The sequence below is a fragment of the Schistocerca americana genome, chromosome 1 (genome assembly GCF_021461395.2).
Source record: "Schistocerca americana isolate TAMUIC-IGC-003095 chromosome 1, iqSchAmer2.1, whole genome shotgun sequence".
Taxonomy (NCBI): Eukaryota; Metazoa; Arthropoda; class Insecta; order Orthoptera; family Acrididae; genus Schistocerca; species Schistocerca americana.
In genome coordinates, this window is record NC_060119.1 from 1259790264 (window position 1) to 1259811298 (window position 21035).

Below are 21035 nucleotides of genomic sequence, written 5' to 3' on the forward strand. Positions count from 1 at the left end.
TTCCAGATGAAGCTGCATTCACTAACAGCAGCAATGCCTGTAGAGTCTGAAACTGATTGTCACCGACCAAGCGTGTCATTCGTGTGTGGCCCTCCTCGGTAAAGATCTTTCTACGACCACTGTTCGTACTTCTTGTTACGTGGCTGTTTCTTGTTTTTCTTGAATCAACGTGGGTTGTCCAAATTAACGTTGATTCATTAACACATCGGGCCACTCACAGTTTGGTCGTTGGCGCGTTGTAGTATTTATGAGAGTGATTGGGGGAATGAGAAGTGAAGTGGTTAATACCTTCACTGTTCGTACTATCCGCTGTCTCGCGCTGAACTCAAATTTTGACCCTCATAAGCTACAGAGTGTATTCCTGAATGCAGCACTTCCCACCAGAAAGATGTGCCAGGATCAAAAAACACGGTGTATTTCAGTAAGTAATGTCCGCGGCAAATAATGGAGAAGTGTTACGAGTGGAACAGGGAATTGTACCTATGCTTTATAGATCTAGAAAAGGCATATGACCGGGTTCCTAGGAGGAAGTTATTGTCTGTTCGACGACATTATGGAATAGGAGACAAAATTTTGCAAGCAATTAAAGGTCTTTACGTAAATAGTCAGGCAGCAGTTAGAGTTGACGGTAAATTGAGTTCATGGTTCAGAGTAGTCTCAGGGGTAAGACAAGGTTGCTGTTGTTCATTTTATTTATGGATCATATGTTGAAAAAAATAGACTGGCTGGGTGAGATTAAGATATGTGAACACAAAATAAGCAGTCTCGCATATGTGGATGACTTAGTTATGATGGCAGACTCGATTGAAAGTTTGCAAAGTAATATTTCAGAACTGGATCAAAAATGTAAGGACTATGGTATGAAGATTAGCATCTCCAAAACGAAAGTAATGTCAGTGGGAAAGAGATATAAAAGGATTGAGTGCCAAATAGGAGGAACAAAGTTAGAACAGGTGGACGGTTTCAAGTACTTAGGATGCATATTCTCACAGGATGGCAACATAGTGAAAGAACGGGAAGCGAGGTGTAGCAAAGCTAATGCAGTGAGCGCTCAGCTACGATCTACTCTCTTCTGCAAGAAGGAAGTCAGTACCAAGACTAAGTTATCTGTGCGCCGTTCAATCTTTCGACCAACTTTGTTGTATGGGAGCGAAAGCTGGGTGGATTCAGGTTACCTTATCAACAAGGATGAGGTTACGGATATGAAAGTAGCTAGGATGATTGCAGGTACTAGTAGATGGGAACAATGGCAGGAGGGTGTCCACAATGAGGAAATCAAAGAAAAACTGGGAATGAACTCTGTAGATGTAGCAGTCAGGTTGAACAGGCTTAGATGGTGGGGTCACGATACACGCATGGGACAAGCAAGGTTACCCAAGAGACTCATGGGTTCAGCAGTAGAGGCTAGGAGGAGTCGGGGTAGACCAAGGGGAAGGTACGTGGTTTTGGTTAAGAATGATTTTGAAGTAATAGGTTTAACATCAGAAGAGGCTCCAATGTTAGCACAGAATAGGGGATCATGGAGGAATTTTATAACAGGGACTATGCTCCAGACTGAACGCTGAAAGGCATAATCAGTCTTAAATGATGCTGATGATGATGATTATGTCGGCGCTCACTTTCCCCAGCACACCTGGAGGCAGTTTTCAGCCATCTTCCCGACTGGTTTCTTCTCCGATGGCGGCAGGCTTCAGCGTGCATGCTGTAAGCTCGGCATAATGGAGTGACAAATTGGGAAGGATTCAGTGCTATTAAAAATCAAATTACAGAAAATTGGGATACCACATGATTTTTATTTTTTTCCATGGAATCACAAAATGAAAAAAGAAAAGTCAAGAGAATGATTCTGAGAGTCAGTCTACTACCAGTATCGATGACAAAGTTATTTCTAGAGCACCGCAAAAGTCACATCAAACAGTTTTACACGATCTCACAGTTCTCATGGGATCATACGCAGATGTATTCTTACACAACTTTTACCGATTCCATTCGTCTTTTTGCGAAATATTACTCGGTACATTACAGTACGTGTTGCCTTCCCGGAAACCGATCGTAGACACATCGTCAGCTATCTTAACGGTTTGGCGCGTGCTCGCTTAGGCGCGCCATTGACTGGTCCGTAGTTTTCACCAATGACTATCAGCATTAGCGGAAGTTTGTATTTAGTTTTTATGTGTGGGCTGAAAAGTAATAAGCTATCAATGCAATCAACGCGAGAAGCACGGTTGCAGATGGGTATTAATATTTAGACAGCAAATTAAGTGATGTAATTTATGTTCCCTCACGCCAAGCCTCGCAGGTGCTGTCTATACAGGTTCTAGCACGATACTGCTACCCCGTTCTCACGCACTGAGACCATCTGTCTCATGATGTGACGTGTAAGCTTCTCGCTACATTACAGCGACGTGACTCTTCGTGCACTGAATGTTAAAACGTAGCACTACAAAAATGTAGGCGGTGATGTGGCATAAACGCCACAACGTCGAAACAAAAGAGCTCGTTTCAGACGTTCTGTCACGTTTCTACGGCCATCCATCTTCCTACTCTGATTTCATACTAAAGACTGGCATGTGTCCTCCACTTCACTGCCATGTCTTAGGTCAGCAGTGGAGGGTAACATGATCAACTCGCACGAATTACACACAACATGCTGTTGTGCTGGCAGAAGAGCCAACACCGTGTTACGAGAGGAGGCCGAAATGCAGGTGTTTTAGCTCACGCAGGCTGGCGTGAGGAGGGAAGCACTATACTGACTTGAGGTCTGGAACATGACAAGGAATGAGAATTCAGAAAGCGGACGTAATTAGTTTGATACTTAACTTTAATCCATTAATGATGAACGTCGCTCTTGATGGCACAGGAATCACAATTTTAACTGTTCAGAATACATTCGTAGTAACTGAATATGGCGCCTTGCTAGGTCGTAGCAAATGACGTAGCTGAAGGCTATGCCAAACTGTCGTCTCTGCAAATGAGAGCGTATGTAGTCCGAACCATAGCTAGCAAAGTCGGCTGTACAACTGGGGCGAGTGCTATGGAGTCTCTGTAGACTAGACCTGCCGTGTGGCGGCGCTCGGTCTGCAATCACTGATAGTGGCGACACGTGGGTCCGACGTATACTAACGGACCGCGGCCGATTTAAAGGTTACCACCTAGCAAGTGTGGTGTCTGGCGGTGACACCACACGAGCAACACTCAAAAGAGACCAGTCTTCTCCTGTAACTGAGGAATTTATTTAGCGAACGACCAACAAGCGTGGAAAAGTTCAGATTTTTAATTTTCTTTTCTTGTACCCGTTCATATAAAGCATATGAGCGCTACCGTAGGACTGTCTCATTGTAGGCGTTCAGTTTCAGTTAGTTTCAGTTCAACCTTGAATGTCTTTCGCAGCGCAACTTAGAGTTGTTGATATCCGGCGAAAAACGTGAGTGTGGGCGGAACGGCTCGCCGCTGCTGCCCCACATGTAGTGCAAATAGTTGCAGAGCCCAGATGCGCCGCCGGCTGCTTGTCCGGCAGAGGGAGGGGCGCGTAATGAGCAAAGTTGAGCAGTGCAGTCGGGCTGTGTTTCGGCCCAGTGGTGGGCGGAATCATCAGGATAGCCTGCGAGCCGTCCCACGCATTGTGTCCCTGGCTTGCTGCCCACCCCGCCAGCACTAAGCGGACAAAATTTCCAGTCGTGCTGTAGCATGTAATGGTACTTGAATTACGTAACCATTACGGCACCTCAACTCAACCTCTCGATACCAGCGATATTCTACTGTGTTTCTGTTAACTACTTAACATATTTCTGAGACAACATTCAGATTTGATTTCATTTGTGATACATCGATATGTTTATATTGCAATGATATTATTCTTATGTGTATTCTTTCTTTTGTCACTATGATCTTTGACGTACTTGTAACTCTGATTTTTGGGCGCGTAAGCGATTATTAGTTAGTTAGTGAGTTAGAGAGTCGGACCTTGAGAAAGTCAAGTCCTGGACGTCATGTTGGAAAGACGCTTATTGTAGTCAGCTTATAAAATGTGAACTTTGACAGTGACTGTGAGGAAGATGTTTTCAAGTATGTTTTGTATTGTGAAGTGATGTTTTGTGTGTTACGTGATATTGCAATAAAAGCAATTAAAAGGAAGTGTAACTTAAATTCGGAGTGCTGATTGTTCTTTACATCACCATTGTGCTAACTTTGAAAGATGTAATCTTCAAGAATGGTTTGTGAAGCGCATCTACAAAACTTTTGAGTATAGCACGACAAAACCTAGGCCTCTTTGCATACGAGCTTGGAATCATCATCACCTAGATTTTCGACGATTGAGCCATGATTTAACAACGAGAGCAGCGTAGGAAACACGAAAAGATGAGTGCCTAGTTTATTCATTATTACATGAAATGACTTTATTAACTGTGCTCTAATGACACCTGCCACATAATAACTTTGTTGTTGCCCGAAAATGTACTATTTAGCAGCGTGAGCAACACCACAATCATTATTAAATTTTGACCTTTGTCGTGGTAGGGTTGTTAGAAGCAGTACGAGGTGATTATGGCAGACAGACTCAGTCACTGATTGGGACAGTGAAAGATACTCCTACAAATCACTTAAAATATCGATAACTATTAGCAACGAAAAGAAACGAACTGAGAGTTACTAAGGTATAAGCGTCTATTGCCTAAATAGGCTGAAGTTTCATGAAACACAGAGTGAGAATCGCATAACGTCACATGCCGTGTTTAACGCAAATTTTGGTAGTCACCGTTTGTATACTCTTTCATTTTCTCACTTGGCTGTTTATATATTTGATGCAAGAACTTAAACTGTTAGTTTACCGAATCAAAAAGTAAACAATAAACGAAAAACTTTCCGTCAACACGTAATATAAGGATACAGGATCATCACAGCCACGTTCCTTTATATTTCTGTCTATTGGAAGCATTACTGATAGTAAAACAGTAAATTGGCTATTTATTCCTTCCTCTACGTTAATAAGCACAGTAATTTGTGTTACCAAGACACCTACAACTTTAGAAAAACGTGTTTAGCAAGCACTACGCAAGAGACTGCCAGCAGCTAGTGTGGCGGTGTGGATTGCCATTCGGTACACAAAACGACGGCTGTGGCTAACATAGGTGATAAGTTGCACACCAGGAATTACGTGTCTGTTATAGCTTGTGGCTGTACCCGCCCTTCCAAGTCTCCCTGATAATGTATTTCAACAATGTAACACAAGATATTTAATTACGAAGAAAGTACGAAAACTGTAACCTGTTATTCACTAATTAATAAATTTCTAGTTACTTCATTACTTATTATTACATTAATAATTACTGAATTACCACATACTACATTACTACTTACCAAATAATGCACAAAAATTTCATCCATTCTGGACTGTTAATCTGAATTAAAAGTATAGAAAATCTGCGTCAGTCGCAAGTATCTTAGTGGTTACACTATCATCTTTGGGTGAAAAGCTTTTTACGATTGACTTTTTTGTGAAGAGCAATGGCTGCAAACAAAAATCGGTACTACTTTGGAGAAAGAAAATTAATCTAAGAAATTGAAGTAAGCGTCAAAACAGATTGTGGATGAAATAAACTATTGTGACAGACACACATATTGTAAACTTTCGTTCAAATAAAACCATCCTAATAAAAGGAAGATTTTACAAGTTTCCTTTCACTCCAGTCATTAGGGAGATTATAAACATTTTAATCTGTATGAAAATACATTGTTTTGAAATCAATAATCAATAATAGTGGCTTAATAATGAAGTGTACGCTTCTCACTAACTTACACCGATGTAACTCCTCCTATACTGAAAGTTAAAACGTAGCCCTAAACATGTAAGGAGATGTAGGCGGTGATATGGCATAAACGTCACAACGTCTACACACGAAAGCTTCTTTCATTTCTACGGCCATCCATCTTATAATCTTACATAGTATTATATTCCACTACACTCAATAAATGAGGTTCAATTTTTTTAATGATATAAAGAAAATTCTCTATTATTTGATATGAAATAAGCATCAACTCTCTTTAATATACAACAGTAATAATTTTAAAGTTAAACCAAATGTGAGCATTTACTCTAACTTCAGTTTGCTCAAGCCATTAGTTGGTAAATACCCTGCAACCGTATACTGATAGGAAATAAGAGTTATGTCTTAGTAATAATTTTTACCTCTTTAACCACACTGTGTAACCAGAGCTGAATATAAAGAATGAAATAAGAAATATATGACGAAAAGAAATTTTTGGTAATATACTGGGCCGTAATTTTACTAACAAATTTAATTGAAAGTAAACCACTTTATTTCCAGATCAAAAAGACGAAAAAAAAATCAGCAACTACCAGCAGAATTTAATTTGCCAGTGCCTTTTTCTTTTGGAAACAAGGCAAATGGTGGTAGAATTGACAAAACATCTATAATAACTTTAAAAGAACTGAGAACAGACTCCCAGGAAAATTTTCTGAAATGCTGACATTAAATCCAAGCCTTAAAACAGTTGTTTAAAGATCATAAATATGATGTTTAACAATACCTTACAGATTTAAGCTTTAGAAGCCTACAAAATGATTAACAGGTAATTAACATCTGACATTCACTGCAAAGTAAAATACATGACATGTAAAGCATAAAATATAATCAGTTTGTCGAACAGACAAGGCGCCCATTTGGGCCAAAAGAACTTTCTTTTGCTTATGAACAGCACTCAACCTGGTTGGCTTGCTCACTTTTAGGATCTTGCTTTAGCACGGTTAACAGTAAGAGCAACCACTTTACGATTAATCATTTTTTTTTACTCAAGACACTTTTAGTGGGACTCACAATATAATCCTCATGTTTACTCAAGCAAGGATCTGATTGGCTACCAAGTCACGGCGGTAATTACCTGCCGACGCCACACAAACGGCTTGGCACCCGATCACTGGCAGAGAGAGAGAGAGATACTCTTGCCACGTTAACTCTTAACCCTTTGTTTCCTGACATAAGAAAAAATTTGCTTTTTAACATTTTCTTTTCAGAATTTATGCTATTGTGGCCTCAAATGACGGTAGAATTTTTTGTAAAATTTTATTTTATTTTGCACAACTTTTTTCTCTCCTGGTACTCAGAAGTACCGTAAGACTCCATGGACAGAATCACAACATGCGCAGAAAAATGCTCCAATTTTTATAACTTGTACTTTATTCCACGTAAATATTAAATATTTTTACATTAGAAAATTAATTAACAGAAATATGATATTTCTGAATTTTTTTATAGATTTCGCATAAATTTATTCTAGTGCAACTTCACAATGCATAGTAACTTAGCTATACATTTTTGACAGTGTATACATATCACATATTTAGTGATACCTCATGAAATCGTAGGAAACAGTTCTTTTTTTCATTGCAGCACAAATATACTTTACATGTACTACATTGTGAATGTGGTCTCGACTGAATTTTATTTTTCGCACACATTTCGCATCATCCTCTTTTACAACTGAACACTACAAAATGGTTTCCTCGGTTGCCAAGACGTACATCCTTCGGAACAGAAAAGTTATCCTTCGTTCTCTTTGGGAGAGTTATTTCATCTTTACCAGAGTTTCTCTTTTTGAGATTTGGCACTTGCTGTTCATTCATTAGCCCTAGTGCCACAGCACGCCTGAATTCCAGCAGTGGCAGTGCCCCATGTAGATCACTGAAAATGACGTAAGCATTGACAAAAGCAATTTCTATTGCTCCACAGAAGAGACGGTGCCACCATTTCTTTCATCGCTTGTCAAGACCATAAGTTGAACGTAATCTGTCTGCATGATCCACACCACCCATGTTTTTATTGTAATCACATACAATAACTGGACATGGTATAGTCATCTTAGTTCCATCTTTCTGATTTTTTGTCACTACGCTCTGTTCAGTGCCATGGAAGTTTGACGCAAAATACACTACTTTATTTTCCTTCCACTGAAATACTGTTAGGTCTAAAGATGACTCTCTGTGATTTGATTTAGACATTTTTCTTTAGGTAAATTCCCTGGCAAACCTTTCCTGTTTGTTCTAATTGTTCCACAGGCAAATGTATTTACCGATTTCTGTGTGAGAAAAAGTGGACAGAACAACTAGTGAGAGGTAATGCATTGTTGCTACAATAAAGTGTTCACACAACCTGACGGTACTAATAAGTCCGCCTTATATTTTCCACTTTATCTCATTCACATGTAACGTAATGCTTCAAACTATTATAAAAAAACAAAGAAGGTAAGTACGTACAATGGAAAACTCAACGGAAGTTTCAATAAATTGCGCACAAATTCAGGCAACACCATGGAAACAAGCACATACAATCTTCTGCTTTCACAGCAGCGCGCGAAAAACAATTTCAAACTCTGACCGCCAGAGAGGTCTATGTATTGCACAATAACATCTATGAAACAGTAGAGCAGAGTTACTGTTACGTACCGACAAGCTCTCAGATCACGAAACTGCACCACAAGAAAATAATGAAAGTCAAAACTTACTGGTACTTTTAAGTACCGTCAGGCAACAAAGGGTTAAATCGACAAGAGAGATCAATCAACTGATATCCAATTGCGCCGCGATGTATCCACGCGGTACAGTTACCTTGTCACTGAGATATATTGTTGGAATTGATCAAATTCGAAATGTAATTCTTATATCTCACACATTTCTAATAATCTTCTTTATGTTTGTTTGTAAAGACTCCGTATAAGTTTGAAACTAGTATTGCTATTAAGTACCGAGTGCAGTGACCTCTCTCTCTGTTTGACAGTTCCTTAATGACAGCTTCCTTACACTTACAACGCCAAAAATTCAGAGTTCATAGGGAGTTAGAAATGTGTTGTTGTTGTTGTGGTCTTCAGTCCAGAGACTGGTTTCATGCAGCTCTCCATGCGACTCTATCCCGTGCAAGCTTCTTCATCTCCGAGTAACTACTGCAACCTACATCCTTCTGAATCTGATTAGTGTATTCATCTCTTGGTCTCCCTCTACGATTTTTACCCTCCACTCTGCCCTCCAATGCTAAATTTGTGATCCCTTGATGCCTTAACACATGTCCTACCAACCGATCCCTTCGTCTAGTCAAGTTGTGCCACAAATATCTCCGCTCCCCCTAATTCTATTCAATACCTCCTCATTAGTTACGTGATCTGCGCATCTAATCTTCAGCATTCTTCTGTAGCACCACATTTAGAAAGCTTCTATTCTCTTCCTGTCCAAACTATTTATCGTCCATGTTTCAAATCCATATATGGGTACACTCTATACAAATACTTTCAGAAACGACTTCCTGACACTTAAACCTATACTCGATGTTAACAAATTTCTCTTCTTCAGAAATGCTTTCCTTGCCATTGCCAGTCTACATTTTATATCCTCTTTACTTCGACCATCATCAGTTATTTTGCTCCCCAAATAGCAGAACTCCTTTACTACTTTAAGTGTCTCATTTCCTAATCTAATTCCCTCAGGATCACCCGTCTTAATTCGACTGCATTCCATTATCCTTGTTTTGCTTTTGTTGATGTTCATCTTATATCCTCCTTTTAAGACACTATCCATTCCGTTCAACTGCTCTTCCAAGTCCTTTGCTGTCGCTGACAGAATTACAATGTCATCGGCGAACCTTAAAGTTTTTATTTCTTCTCCATGGATTTTTGTACCTACTCCCAATTTTTCTTTTGTTTTCTTTACTGCTTGCTCAATATAAAGATTGAATAACATCGGGAAGAGGCTACAACCCTGTCTCACTCCCTTCCCAACCACTGCTTCCCTTTCGTGCCCCTCGACTCTTATTACTGCCATCTGGTTTCTGTACAAATTGTAAATAGCCTTTCGCTCCCTGTATTTTACCCCTGCCACCTTCAGAATTTGAGAGTGTTCCAGTCAACATTGCCAAAAGCCTTCTCTAAGTCTACAAATGCTAGAAATGTAGGTTTGCCTTTCCTTAATCTTTCTTTTAAGATAAGTCGTAAAGTCAGTATTGCCTCACGTGTTCCAACATTTCTACGGAATCCGAATTGATTTTTGTCAAGGTCGGCTTCTACCAGTTTTTCCATTCGTCTGTAAAGAATTCGTGTAATTATTTTTCAGCCGTGACTTATTAAACTAATAGTACGGTAATTTTCACATCTGTCAACACCAGCTTTCTTTGGGATTTGGATTATTATCTTCTTGAATTATTATATTCTTATTGAAGTCTGTGGGTATTTCGCCTGTCTCATACATCTTGCTGACCAGTTTTGTCATAGCTGGGTCTCCCAAGGCTATCAGTATTTATAATGGATTGTTGTCTACTGCCGGGGCCTTGTTTCGACTTAGGTCTTTCAGTGCTCTGTCAATTTTTTCACGCAGTATCACATCTCCCATTTTATCTTCACGTATGTCCTCTTCCATTTCCGTAACATTGCCTCAAGTAGATAGCCCTTGTATAGACCGTCTATATATTCCTTCCATGTTTCTGCTTTCCCTTCCTTGTTAAGAACCGGTTTTCCATCTGAGCTCTTGATATTCATACGTTTCTCTTTTCTCCAAAGGTCTCTTAAATGTTTCTGTAGGCAGTATCTATCTTACCCCTTGTGATATATGCCTCTACATCCTTACATTTGTCCTCTAGCCATCCCTGCTTAGCCATTTTGCACTTCCTGTCGATCTCATTTTTGAGACTTTTGTATTCCTTTTGACTGCTTCATTTACTGCATTTTTATATTTTCTCCTTTCATCAGTTAAATTCATCTCTTCTGTTACTCAATGAGTCCTACTAGCCCTTAGCTTTTTACCTATTTGATCGTCTGCTGTCTTCACTATTTCATCTCTCAAAGCTACCTATTCTTCTTCTACCGTATTTCTTTCCCCTGTTCCTGCCAATCGTTCCTTAATGGTCTCCGTGAAACTCTGTTCAACCTCTGGTTCTTTCAGTTTATGCAGATCCCATCTTCTTAAATTCCCACCTCTTTGCAGTTTCTTCAGATTAACTAATAAAATTAAGTAATAAAATTTATTTTAAATAGTATCACTTTACTAGGAAAAATTATTCGAAGTTTCACACAGCATCTGATCTGCTCAGCAGTGAACCAGTCCCAGTGTGCCAAGACCTCGAACTGTTTGAACGTTAGAGGCAGTCAGTATCCTAAGACACAATGACACATGGAGCAATGGCCGTTAGTAGTTGTCGTAACTTCCTACCTGCTAATTATTCCCACACAAGAGCTAGTCAATCCATCTGAAAGTACAGTGTGTTTGAAACTTGGCTTTAAGTTGTGTTTTGCACAGAGAGTAATGAATGCTCTAACTATCTGAATACATACAAGTGCATTGGAACAGGTACTTCCTTACATCAGTGATACACAGGTGGCCAGTCGCTTTAGTGAGACGTCCGCCTATGACAGAGGTCAACGTGCAACAACCACCCACAGACGGCAAGTGCCAACACTAACACAAGCATATCGGAGGGACGTAGAAAACATCGCAGTCCTTGTTGTAATGGAGCGATTTACCTGAGGTCCAAAACTGCATAATCATTGGCTTTCGGGTCAAGGGTGGAGGTATCTCCGAAATGGCTAAGTCTTTAAATAGTTCGTGCGCCGCGGTGGTTAAAGCATATCGTGTGTGACAAAATGGCGCTATTCCAAATGGAAGTCGAGGCCATTGTGGTGCACCACAGGCCGTGGATTAAAGGGTTGAACGACGGCTCCGGTAGTGGGTACGGGCGATGAAACTGCAATCGCCGAGCAACTGTCCACCCAGATCAACCATGGGGTTGTCAACAGTGGCTTCTCAATGACCGTTCTCCGAACGTTTCTGCGTGTGGGCTTTCGTACCAGGCGCCTAGTTCACGCACCCATACTGACTTTCGTTCGAAGGTGGTGAAGGCTGGATTTTGCAGCCCCATTCCGTTAACTGGACGTCCATTGAGTGGCAACAGGTGTTGTTAGGTAAATCGTATTTTATGCACCATCGGAGAGATTGGCGCTGGCTTGTACAGCGTGAAACGACTGAAAAAAAAAAACACCCTAACACCCTGCAACAATCGCTGGAAGTGACCTGTCCGGAGGAGGGAGCGTTATGGTCTGGGGAATGTTTACGTGGCATTCCGTGGGTGAGCTCGTCGTTCTGAAAGACACAGTGGATCATCACAGGTACGCATCTATCCTAGGCGACCATGTCCTCACCTACATGCAGTTTTTTTTCTCGGCACGGTGGCATCTTCCAGTAGGACAAAGCATCGTGTCAAACAGCTCGCAGTTCACTTGCGTGGTTCGAAGAGCACCAGTATGAGTTTATTGTACTCCATCGGTCACCAAACTGCCCGGATTTAAGCGAGACGGAGAATCTGTGAGACCACCTCGATCGGGCTGTACGTGCCATACGTGCTCAACCGAGAAACCTGGCGCAGCTGGAGACAGGGCAGGGTTCCACGTCGCTGCCGGTACCCCCCAGAACTTCACTGACGTTCTTCCTGCACGACACGCAGCGCAGCATGTCGCGCTGAAAGATGTGATTATTCAGGCTTTTGACACGTGGTCACTTTAATGTGACTGGACACTGTAAAAGCACGCTTTGTACATACTGTAAAACACGGAGATTTTGATATTTTAACTCTGTTGCAAACAAGTATTCAGTAGTAGCCTATTTAATCAGATTTTGTGCTGTGTAGCAGTGTCAATAGTCAATGCTATAATTAGGCCACAGTACGTTGTATACCCACTCAGTTGTACTGTGAGAAAATAAATTAATACAATGCTTACATATTGCCTAGAATGGGGGAAGCCCACGAACTTGGTGTTCATTTAGAAGTTGCTCATGAATACAGATCCATTTTTTACAGATCACGTACTCTTTGCGCAGTCTCCTTCTTGGGATACAACGTCATCTGCAGTTCCATTTCTAACAGTTGTATGTGATGTATCGTCGACCTGAAGCTTGTAATTATATTTTACAGCAGATCTACCTCCATTATTCTCCTCACCTCCTATCTCCAAAAGCCGCACACATATACAGAACTTACGACACTGTCCATTCGATCAGCATGAATCACTTTTTAACAATAATATTACACACAGAGTACTGTTCATTATTTCACTACATGCATACTACTTTCTGCTACATACTAACATATCAGCAGAAATAACTGATGCAAACCATTTCTCATACTAGTATTTCGTGAGAACCTCTAACGCTAACTGCTTATCACTCGCTGTGTCTACCGACTGATTGATAAGCTGTTTTTGGTGGGGGCGATAACTTCCCGCTCGCTTGCATGTCACCGGTACATCTGATCCAAAGATATGTAACTTTCAACTCTACTCGAGTAAGATTTTATACAATAGTGTACAATATCGATCTGTCTTATGTGTTATTACATAACTCTGCTGTTACTTGAAATAAAACGAAAAAAGTTACATTACAATCATAAAATGTCTCGAATACTATTTTAAGTAGCTTTAGTAAGTTTTTAAAAATTTACGTAAATATAGATGTGAGAAAAAATACTACTGTCCTTTGCTTATGGTTGTATTTAGTGTAGATATGTTACAGTGCCTATTATAATTGGTGTATATGGCGAACCAACTCGTGAAGCTAACGTTTTAGACCTCATAGGAACAAATAGACCGGAACTTTTCGACTCCGTGAATGTAGAAGAGGGTATCAGTGATCATAAGTCAGTGGTTGCATCAATGACTACAAGTGTAATAAGAAATGCCAAGAAAGGAAGGAAAATATATTTGCTTAACAAGAGTGATAGGGCACAAATCGCAGAATATCTGAGTGACCACCATCAAACGTTCATTTCTGAGGAAGAGGATGTGGAACAAAAATGGAAAAAATTCAGAAACATCGTCCAGTACGCCTTAGATAAGTTCGTACCGACTAAGGTCCAAAGCGAGGGGAAAGATCCACCGTGGTATAACAATCATGTACGAAAGGTACTACGGAAACAAAGAAAGCTTCATCGTAGGTTTAAGAGTAGTCGAATCATAGCTGATAAGGAAAAGCTGAACGAAGCGAAAAAGAGCGTAAAGAGAGCAATGAGAGAAGCATTCAACGAATTCGAACATAAAACATTGGCAAACAATCTAAACAAGAACCCTAAAAAGTTTTGGTCATATGTAAAATCGGTAAGCGGATCTAAATCCCCTATCCAGTCACTCGTTGACCACGATGGCACCGAAACAGAGGACGACCGAAGAAAGGCAGAAATACTGAATTCAGTGTTCCGAAACTGTTTCACTGCGGAAAATCGTAACACGGTCCCTGACTTCAGCCGTCGCACGGACGCCAAAATGGAAAATATTGAAATAAACGATATCGGAATTGATAAACAACTGCTATCACTTAGTAGCGGAAAAGCATCCGGACCAGACGAGATACCCTTAAGATTCTACAGTGATTATGCTAAAGAACTTGCCCCCTTTCTATCAGCAATTTATCGTAGATCGCTGGAAGAACGTAAAGTATCTAGCGACTGGAAGAAAGCGCAGGTCGTTCCCATTTTCAAGAAGGGTCATAAATCAGATGCGAATAATTATAGGCCTATTTCGCTTACGTCAATCTGTTGTAGAATAATGGAACATGTTTTGTGTTCTCGTATTATGACGTTCTTAGATAATACAAATCTCCTTCATCATAACCAACATGGATTCCGCAAACAGAGATCATGTGAAACTCAGCTCGCCCTATTTGCCCAAGAAATTCACAGTGCCGTAGACACTGGCGAGCAGATTGATGCCGTATTCCTGGACTTCAGGAAGGCATTTGATACGGTTCCGCACTTACGTTTAGTGAAAAAAATACGAGCTTACGGAATATCGGACCAGGTTTGTGATTGGATTCAGGATTTCCTAGAAGAAAGAACACAACATGTCATTCTTAACGGTTCAAAATCTGCAGATGTAGAGGTAATTTCGGGAGTACCGCAGGGAAGCGTGATAGGACCTTTATTGTTTACAATATACATAAATGACTTAGTTGACAACATCGGTAGCTCCGTGAGGCTATTTGCAGATGACACGGTTGTCTACAAGAAAGTAGCAACATCAGAAGACTCGTACGTACTCCAGGAGGACCTGCAGAGGATTAATGCATGGTGCGACAGCTGGCAGCTTTCCCTAAACGTAGATAAATGTAATATAATGCGCATACGTAGGGGCAGAAATCCATTCCAGTACCATTATGCCATAGGTGGTAAATCATTGGAAGCGGTAACGACCGTAAAATACTTAGGAGTTACTATCCGGAGCGACCTGAAGTGGAATGATCACATAAAACAAATAGTGGGAAAAGCAGGCGCCAGGTTGAGATTCATAGGAAGAATTCTAAGAAAATGTGACTCATCGACGAAAGAAGTAGCTTACAAAACGCTTGTTCGTCCGATTCTTGAGTATTGCTCATCAGTATGGGACCCTTACCAGGTTGGATTAATAGAAGAGATAGACATGATCCAGCGAAAAGCAGCGCGATTCGTCATGGGGACATTTAGTCAGCGCGAGAGCGTTACGCAGATGCTGAACAAGCTCCAGTGGCGGACACTTCAAGAAAGGCGTTACGCAATACGGAGAGGTTTATTATCGAAATTACGAGAGAGCACATTCCGGGAAGAGATGGGCAACATATTACTACCGCCCACATATATCTCGCGTAATGATCACAACGAAAAGATTCGAGAAATTAGAGCAAATACGGAGACTTACAAGCAGTCGTTCTTCCCACGCACAATTCGTGAATGGAACAGGGAAGGGGGGATCAGATAGTGGTACAATAAGTACCCTCCGCCACACACCGTAAGGTGGCTCGCGGAGTATAGATGTAGATGTAGATGTACTATTAACAATTGGTATACCTGACAGATCGTTCTTATGAATAAATAATAAAAAAGAGTTCTCACAATGACTACTATCACTAAGTCTCTTCGCTCTACATTCTGCAGGGCTTTTACTCAAAGTGCAGTTAATTACACAGCGTTCAAGTGGCACTTTGAAGCTGAAGCTATCGATACATATCAGCATATATTTTTGTATTTATTTACGAGTGGTAATAAAAAGACCGTCTTCTTTTTTTCGTTACCTGTGGCAGCAGCACGTATTACTAATTAACTAATAAAGAGAATGCGCTCACATGGACTGTCCTGAGTCACAGGCCGACGTATCCACGCGTTTATATGCGGACCTCCACGTCCAACAGATTGCTCGCCTTATGTCACTCAACAATGTGATTGCACCTGCGACTGACCGGTCGCCATTACTAGGATAAAGTGCACCGCCAAGTCTCAGGAGTAGATAAGTACGTGTCTGCGACTATCAGGCAGCGCGGAGAGTCTGCAGCCAGTCTGTTTCGTGTCCCCAGGTTCAAATTGTTCAAATGGCTCTGAGCACTATGCGACTTAACTTCTGAGGTCATCAGTCGCCTAGAACTTAGAACTAATTAAACCTAACTAACCTAAGGACAGCACACACGTCCATGCCCGAGGCAGGATTCGAACCTGCGACCGTAGCGGTCACGCGGTTCCAGACTGTAGCTCCTAGAACCGGACGGCCACTCCGGCCGGTCGTGTCCCCAGGAAGAGTGACGACGTCCACTCGGCCGGCCTCTGTTCGGTGAGCGGTGCCTGGACGATGTTTGCTACCAAGTGTCTCAAGTGGATGATCATTGTGTGTACGGTGTGTTGCAAGCGGCCTGGCGTGGTTGTCTGGCGGCTCTCTGCTTCTTTCTGTCTTGGTGTCCTCTAGCAAGGCAACAGCCTATGCTTTGGTGCTGTACGTGCCACTGACTGGAGAGAGATGCATGGATCCAGTGTGTTGCCATGTTTCACAAGCAGATGTATGTTGCAGGTAGCCTGGAGGGGCTGTCCAGCGGCTCTCCACAGTCTGATAGCTTGATGTCCTCTGGCAATGTGATTGCCTCCGCTACGGCATGGCACGTACTACTGAGTGGTGAGAGGTGTATGGACCCAGTGTGACAAGTGGATGACCATAGGTCCATTCCACGCGTTGAAAGCAGCCTGAAGTGGCTGTCCAGCAACTCCCTACAGTCTACCGGCTTGCAGCTCTCTAGGAACGCAACCACCTCTGCTGCGCCATTACACGTGTTGCTCACTGGCGAGTGGCACATAGACCCAGTGTGCCGCCTCATGCTTGTGCCACCACAGGTCACAAGTGGATAACTGTGGGTCTGTTCTACGTGTTGTAGGTGGCCTAGAGTTATTGGCAGCTGTCGATGGTTTGCCACCTCCGTTGCACCACTGCACATGCTACTGACTTGCGTGGGCTCGGTGTGCCAGTACATGTGACAAGTGGATGACTGTGTGTCTCTTCCACATGTTCCAGGCAGTTTGGAGTGGCTGTCTAGTGGCTTCCTACCATCTGCCAGCTATATGGCGTCTAGCAACACGACCACCTTGTAGCCTCCCCCTCACTTACCGACCTTAATGACTAATGACAGTATAAATTAAACAACGTGTACCTAATGGAAATTTGGGATAAGCAATCGTCACCGAAGTTAATCTGTCGTAAAGAGGGAGGAAGGGGTTACATCTAAATGAAAGGAAAAATGCAAATGAAACTGGTGGAAATTAATTTTGAGAAAGGGTAAAGTTAATAAAGAAAGTAAATGTGGGGCCGTTACGTTAACAATTGACTGGCGGTAATTAGATATTTGAGATTTGGGGAAAATTACGGTCGCCAGTCCTATGGACAACTACTATAATAACTGAAAATGAAAGGTTATGGCACATATAATTAGCACTAAAAGCGTGGCATTTGAAGGTTGACACGTGTTGTGTGAAAACTGAATGTTTGTCAGAAGTAATACGTTTCACTACAATCTGACTTAATTTAGCAAAAAATTAATAAAACCGGAAAACTGAAAGTTAATTTCGTGACTGAAATTAATAGTGAACTTTGTTATTGTAGCCAGCTATGAATAACTTAACTGAACTTTAAAATTAAAGCAGTGAAATCGAATGATATTACTTTAATGCTGGCGTTTGAATTTCAACGACACTCGAGTTCATTCCGGAAAAGGAAGGGACCCTGCTTGGTAATGCAATTGGGACAATGAGCTGCAAAGGTTCATGCTAAGTTGCTGTAATTTTGAGAGGCAAATGGGACAATTTTAAAAGCTGAGGTCTGCCATACAGTCTAAAACTTTACGTGCTTTTAGTCTTCCTTGTTGGTTGATTGAAGGTTTGAAGTCGTCGGTCGAGGAGGTGGCGACAATCACTCATTGTCGGCCGTAGCTGTTGCAGAAGCTGGATGTTGGCGCGCCTTCTTCTCGACACGGTCACCAGGCGAAACGGGCTCTTGATATGCGCCAGCTAATGCTTCCCGTCCGCGACACCGTGTCAGAAACTATCATAGCAAGTCGAGCGCAATTACATGCTGCCAAACCCCGAAAGCGCGGCAACTCGTGGGGAGCGTCACTCGACACATCTGCTCCACCGCCCTACTCCAGCCAGACTCTGCTCTCCCCGGGCTCCACGCGGTAGAGTTGACACTACCAAAGATCCTAAACACTTTGGTCCTCCACACGACCTATCGATATTATCGTTCGATAGCATAGAATTCCCTAGGCAAGACCCAGCGTAAAAATACAAATAGTAAAACAGTTACGATACATAAAGATGCGGAAGTGTCATATCTTCAGGTAAACAAAATAAGGAAAAAAATTTATAGTACAATAGATGGAAATAGGAGGATATGCACTTTCGCCGTTACAACCTCTGCTGCGCTGCTTCATGACTGGCTTATGGGGCCTGAACCACGCGTATCACCATGTGTCAGAAGTGGACGTCAGTGTTTCTATTTCGTATGTTGCAGGCGGCCTGGAATTGCTGTCCCCGCTGCCTGCTGGCAACCACCTTTACTTGGCCGCTTCATGTGCGGTGTCTGGACTATGTGCATCAGCAAGTGCCACAGGAGAACGACTTCGCCTGTGTTCCGTGTGTTGCAGGCAGCCTGGAGTGGCTGTCCAGCGGCTCCCCGCGGCCTCTCAGCCTGCTGGCCCCCGGCAACACGACGGCCGCCACTGTGGCGCCGCTGCACGTGCCGCTGACTGCCGAGCAGTGCGTGGAGCAGGCGCGCCGCCACGTGTCGCAGGCCGAGCTGCTGGACAGGGGGCGCCCGCTGGCCAGCGAGTTCGAGATGGTGGCCTTCTCGCACTTCACGCTGAGCCGCGTCTACCCCGTCGAGCTGGCGCTCGGAAAGCGCGTCGTCGAGAAGCCCATCGGCTTCCGCAAGCTGGACCTCCTGGAGGCTCTTATGCAGGTCAGCGTGCTAGAGATCAGAAGTGAGCTCCGTGTACTCGCCTTAAATTCGCCCGAGAGTCCTGTAACGTCATCACCGAACTTGTCGTCTCCGTGTTTCCGTAGACCTTAGTGTGTTGTCGGGCCTAGGTGGACACGAGTCGCTCAGAAATGAGTGCGAATACACGAGTCCGCGGAGTCGCGGCATTCCCGCTGCATTCGCAACCGTTTTGAAAGACATTTCCGCCATTAAACTGCAAATTATAATTCTTTTACTTCACACAAGAATCATGATTTCGGCCGGCCGCAGTGGCCGAGCGGTTCTAGGCTCTTCAGTCCGGAACCGCGCGACCACTACGGTCGCAGGTTCGAATCGTGCCTCGGGCATGCCTGTGTATGATGTCCTTAGGCTTAAGTAGTTCTAAGTCTAGGGGACTGATGACCACAGATGTTAAGTCCCATAGTGCTCAGAGCCATCATGATTCCGACTTTATAGCCATTCTCAAAAGCAAATTAAAGTGTCAGAAAATGGCCCACTTCTTCTTAGAATAGCACTTGCAAACTACGTCATCAGTTATTTGATGGAAGCAAGTTATATACCAGTGCAACGACTGATCGATTCACAGTGCATACCGTTCTGTTTAGACGTACCAATACGTATATAAAACTTTTTGGAAGACTGCTTTAAATTTATTTTAATATCTATTCAGAGAATGTCTAACAATTACGTTGACATACATACACTTCCGTGGCTTTTCCGAGTTTGTAATGACAGCACTAGCAAACATGAAATGAGGATGTGGTCAATCAGTAATCATCATTAATTATTGAACTACATTACAGAAGTGAGTCATAAACTACACAACTTGCTTGTAGCATATAAACACAAGTTGCAATGACCAAATGAAAACCGAAATAAAGCCCTTTTGTGTCACGGGGATTTAACAGTGCCGTTACTCTCCGTTTTCGTTTGATGCAACACGTTTTCTCATGGTGAAGCTGGAATAAACAAGAATACGACAATTTTATCTGCGCTGAACGAAATTTGTGTATTTTTCGTCTGAAGCGTGGACTCTACCGTGAAACGTATTCCAGATATCACGCCTCCTCTAATGGAACACATTTGTAATTGTGTACTTTGCACCAATTAATTTTCATCTTACACCCTCCACAGTCTCGCAAAATACAGCTTCGTTAAAGGTCACCTGATCCAAACAATCGGACATTTCGCCTTGTCACTTTGCTTCTTTACAGAGGCAAGTCTGCGTGCGCGTATTTCGCACTAACAATAAAGCACGACTATCCCTACACTCCTTGCACGGTTCAGTAAGAGGGAACGAGTCGACGAGTACGAAGCGACTGCAGCGCCATCGTTATCTGACCCGTCATACTCGGGGAACTACAGCGGGTACGAAAGAAATTCCTTAGCACTGTTGTAACAGTGGTGTCTTTATTTGTGAATTACGCAACCCGAGCATTGGAACCGTACTCTCCTCGTTCCTGTTCCCTACAGCATGCCTCTGCCCTCGTGGTATAGTTCTGCTGTCTCCTAGAGATGCAATGGCCAATCAGATTATCGTGGCCATCTGAGTCCAGGGTAATCAATGTTTACAGCGTAGACAGCGGTTGGAAGAGTGGGGAAAGATGCAAGGCAGCGGACGACATTTCGCACTCATAACCATATCAATCGAACCATATTGTAACAATGTTAACCACAGCTGTTCAAGAGTGAGTGGCAGAGCGTTGATACAATGAGCTTGACAGTTCAAGTGGGCC

At 42.4% G+C, this 21035-nt stretch overlaps 1 protein-coding gene across 1 annotated transcript in view; it reads left to right on the forward strand.

The window, feature by feature from the left end:
• Window positions 1-21035, forward strand: part of LOC124598849 (chondroitin sulfate N-acetylgalactosaminyltransferase 2-like) — a 116932-nt gene that overhangs the window by 44032 nt on the left and 51865 nt on the right. Inside the window, exon 3 of the mRNA XM_047136031.1 lies at window positions 18968-19281. Coding sequence (XP_046991987.1) covers window positions 18968-19281 — 314 coding nt within the window. The remainder of the gene's footprint in view (window positions 1-18967; window positions 19282-21035) is intronic.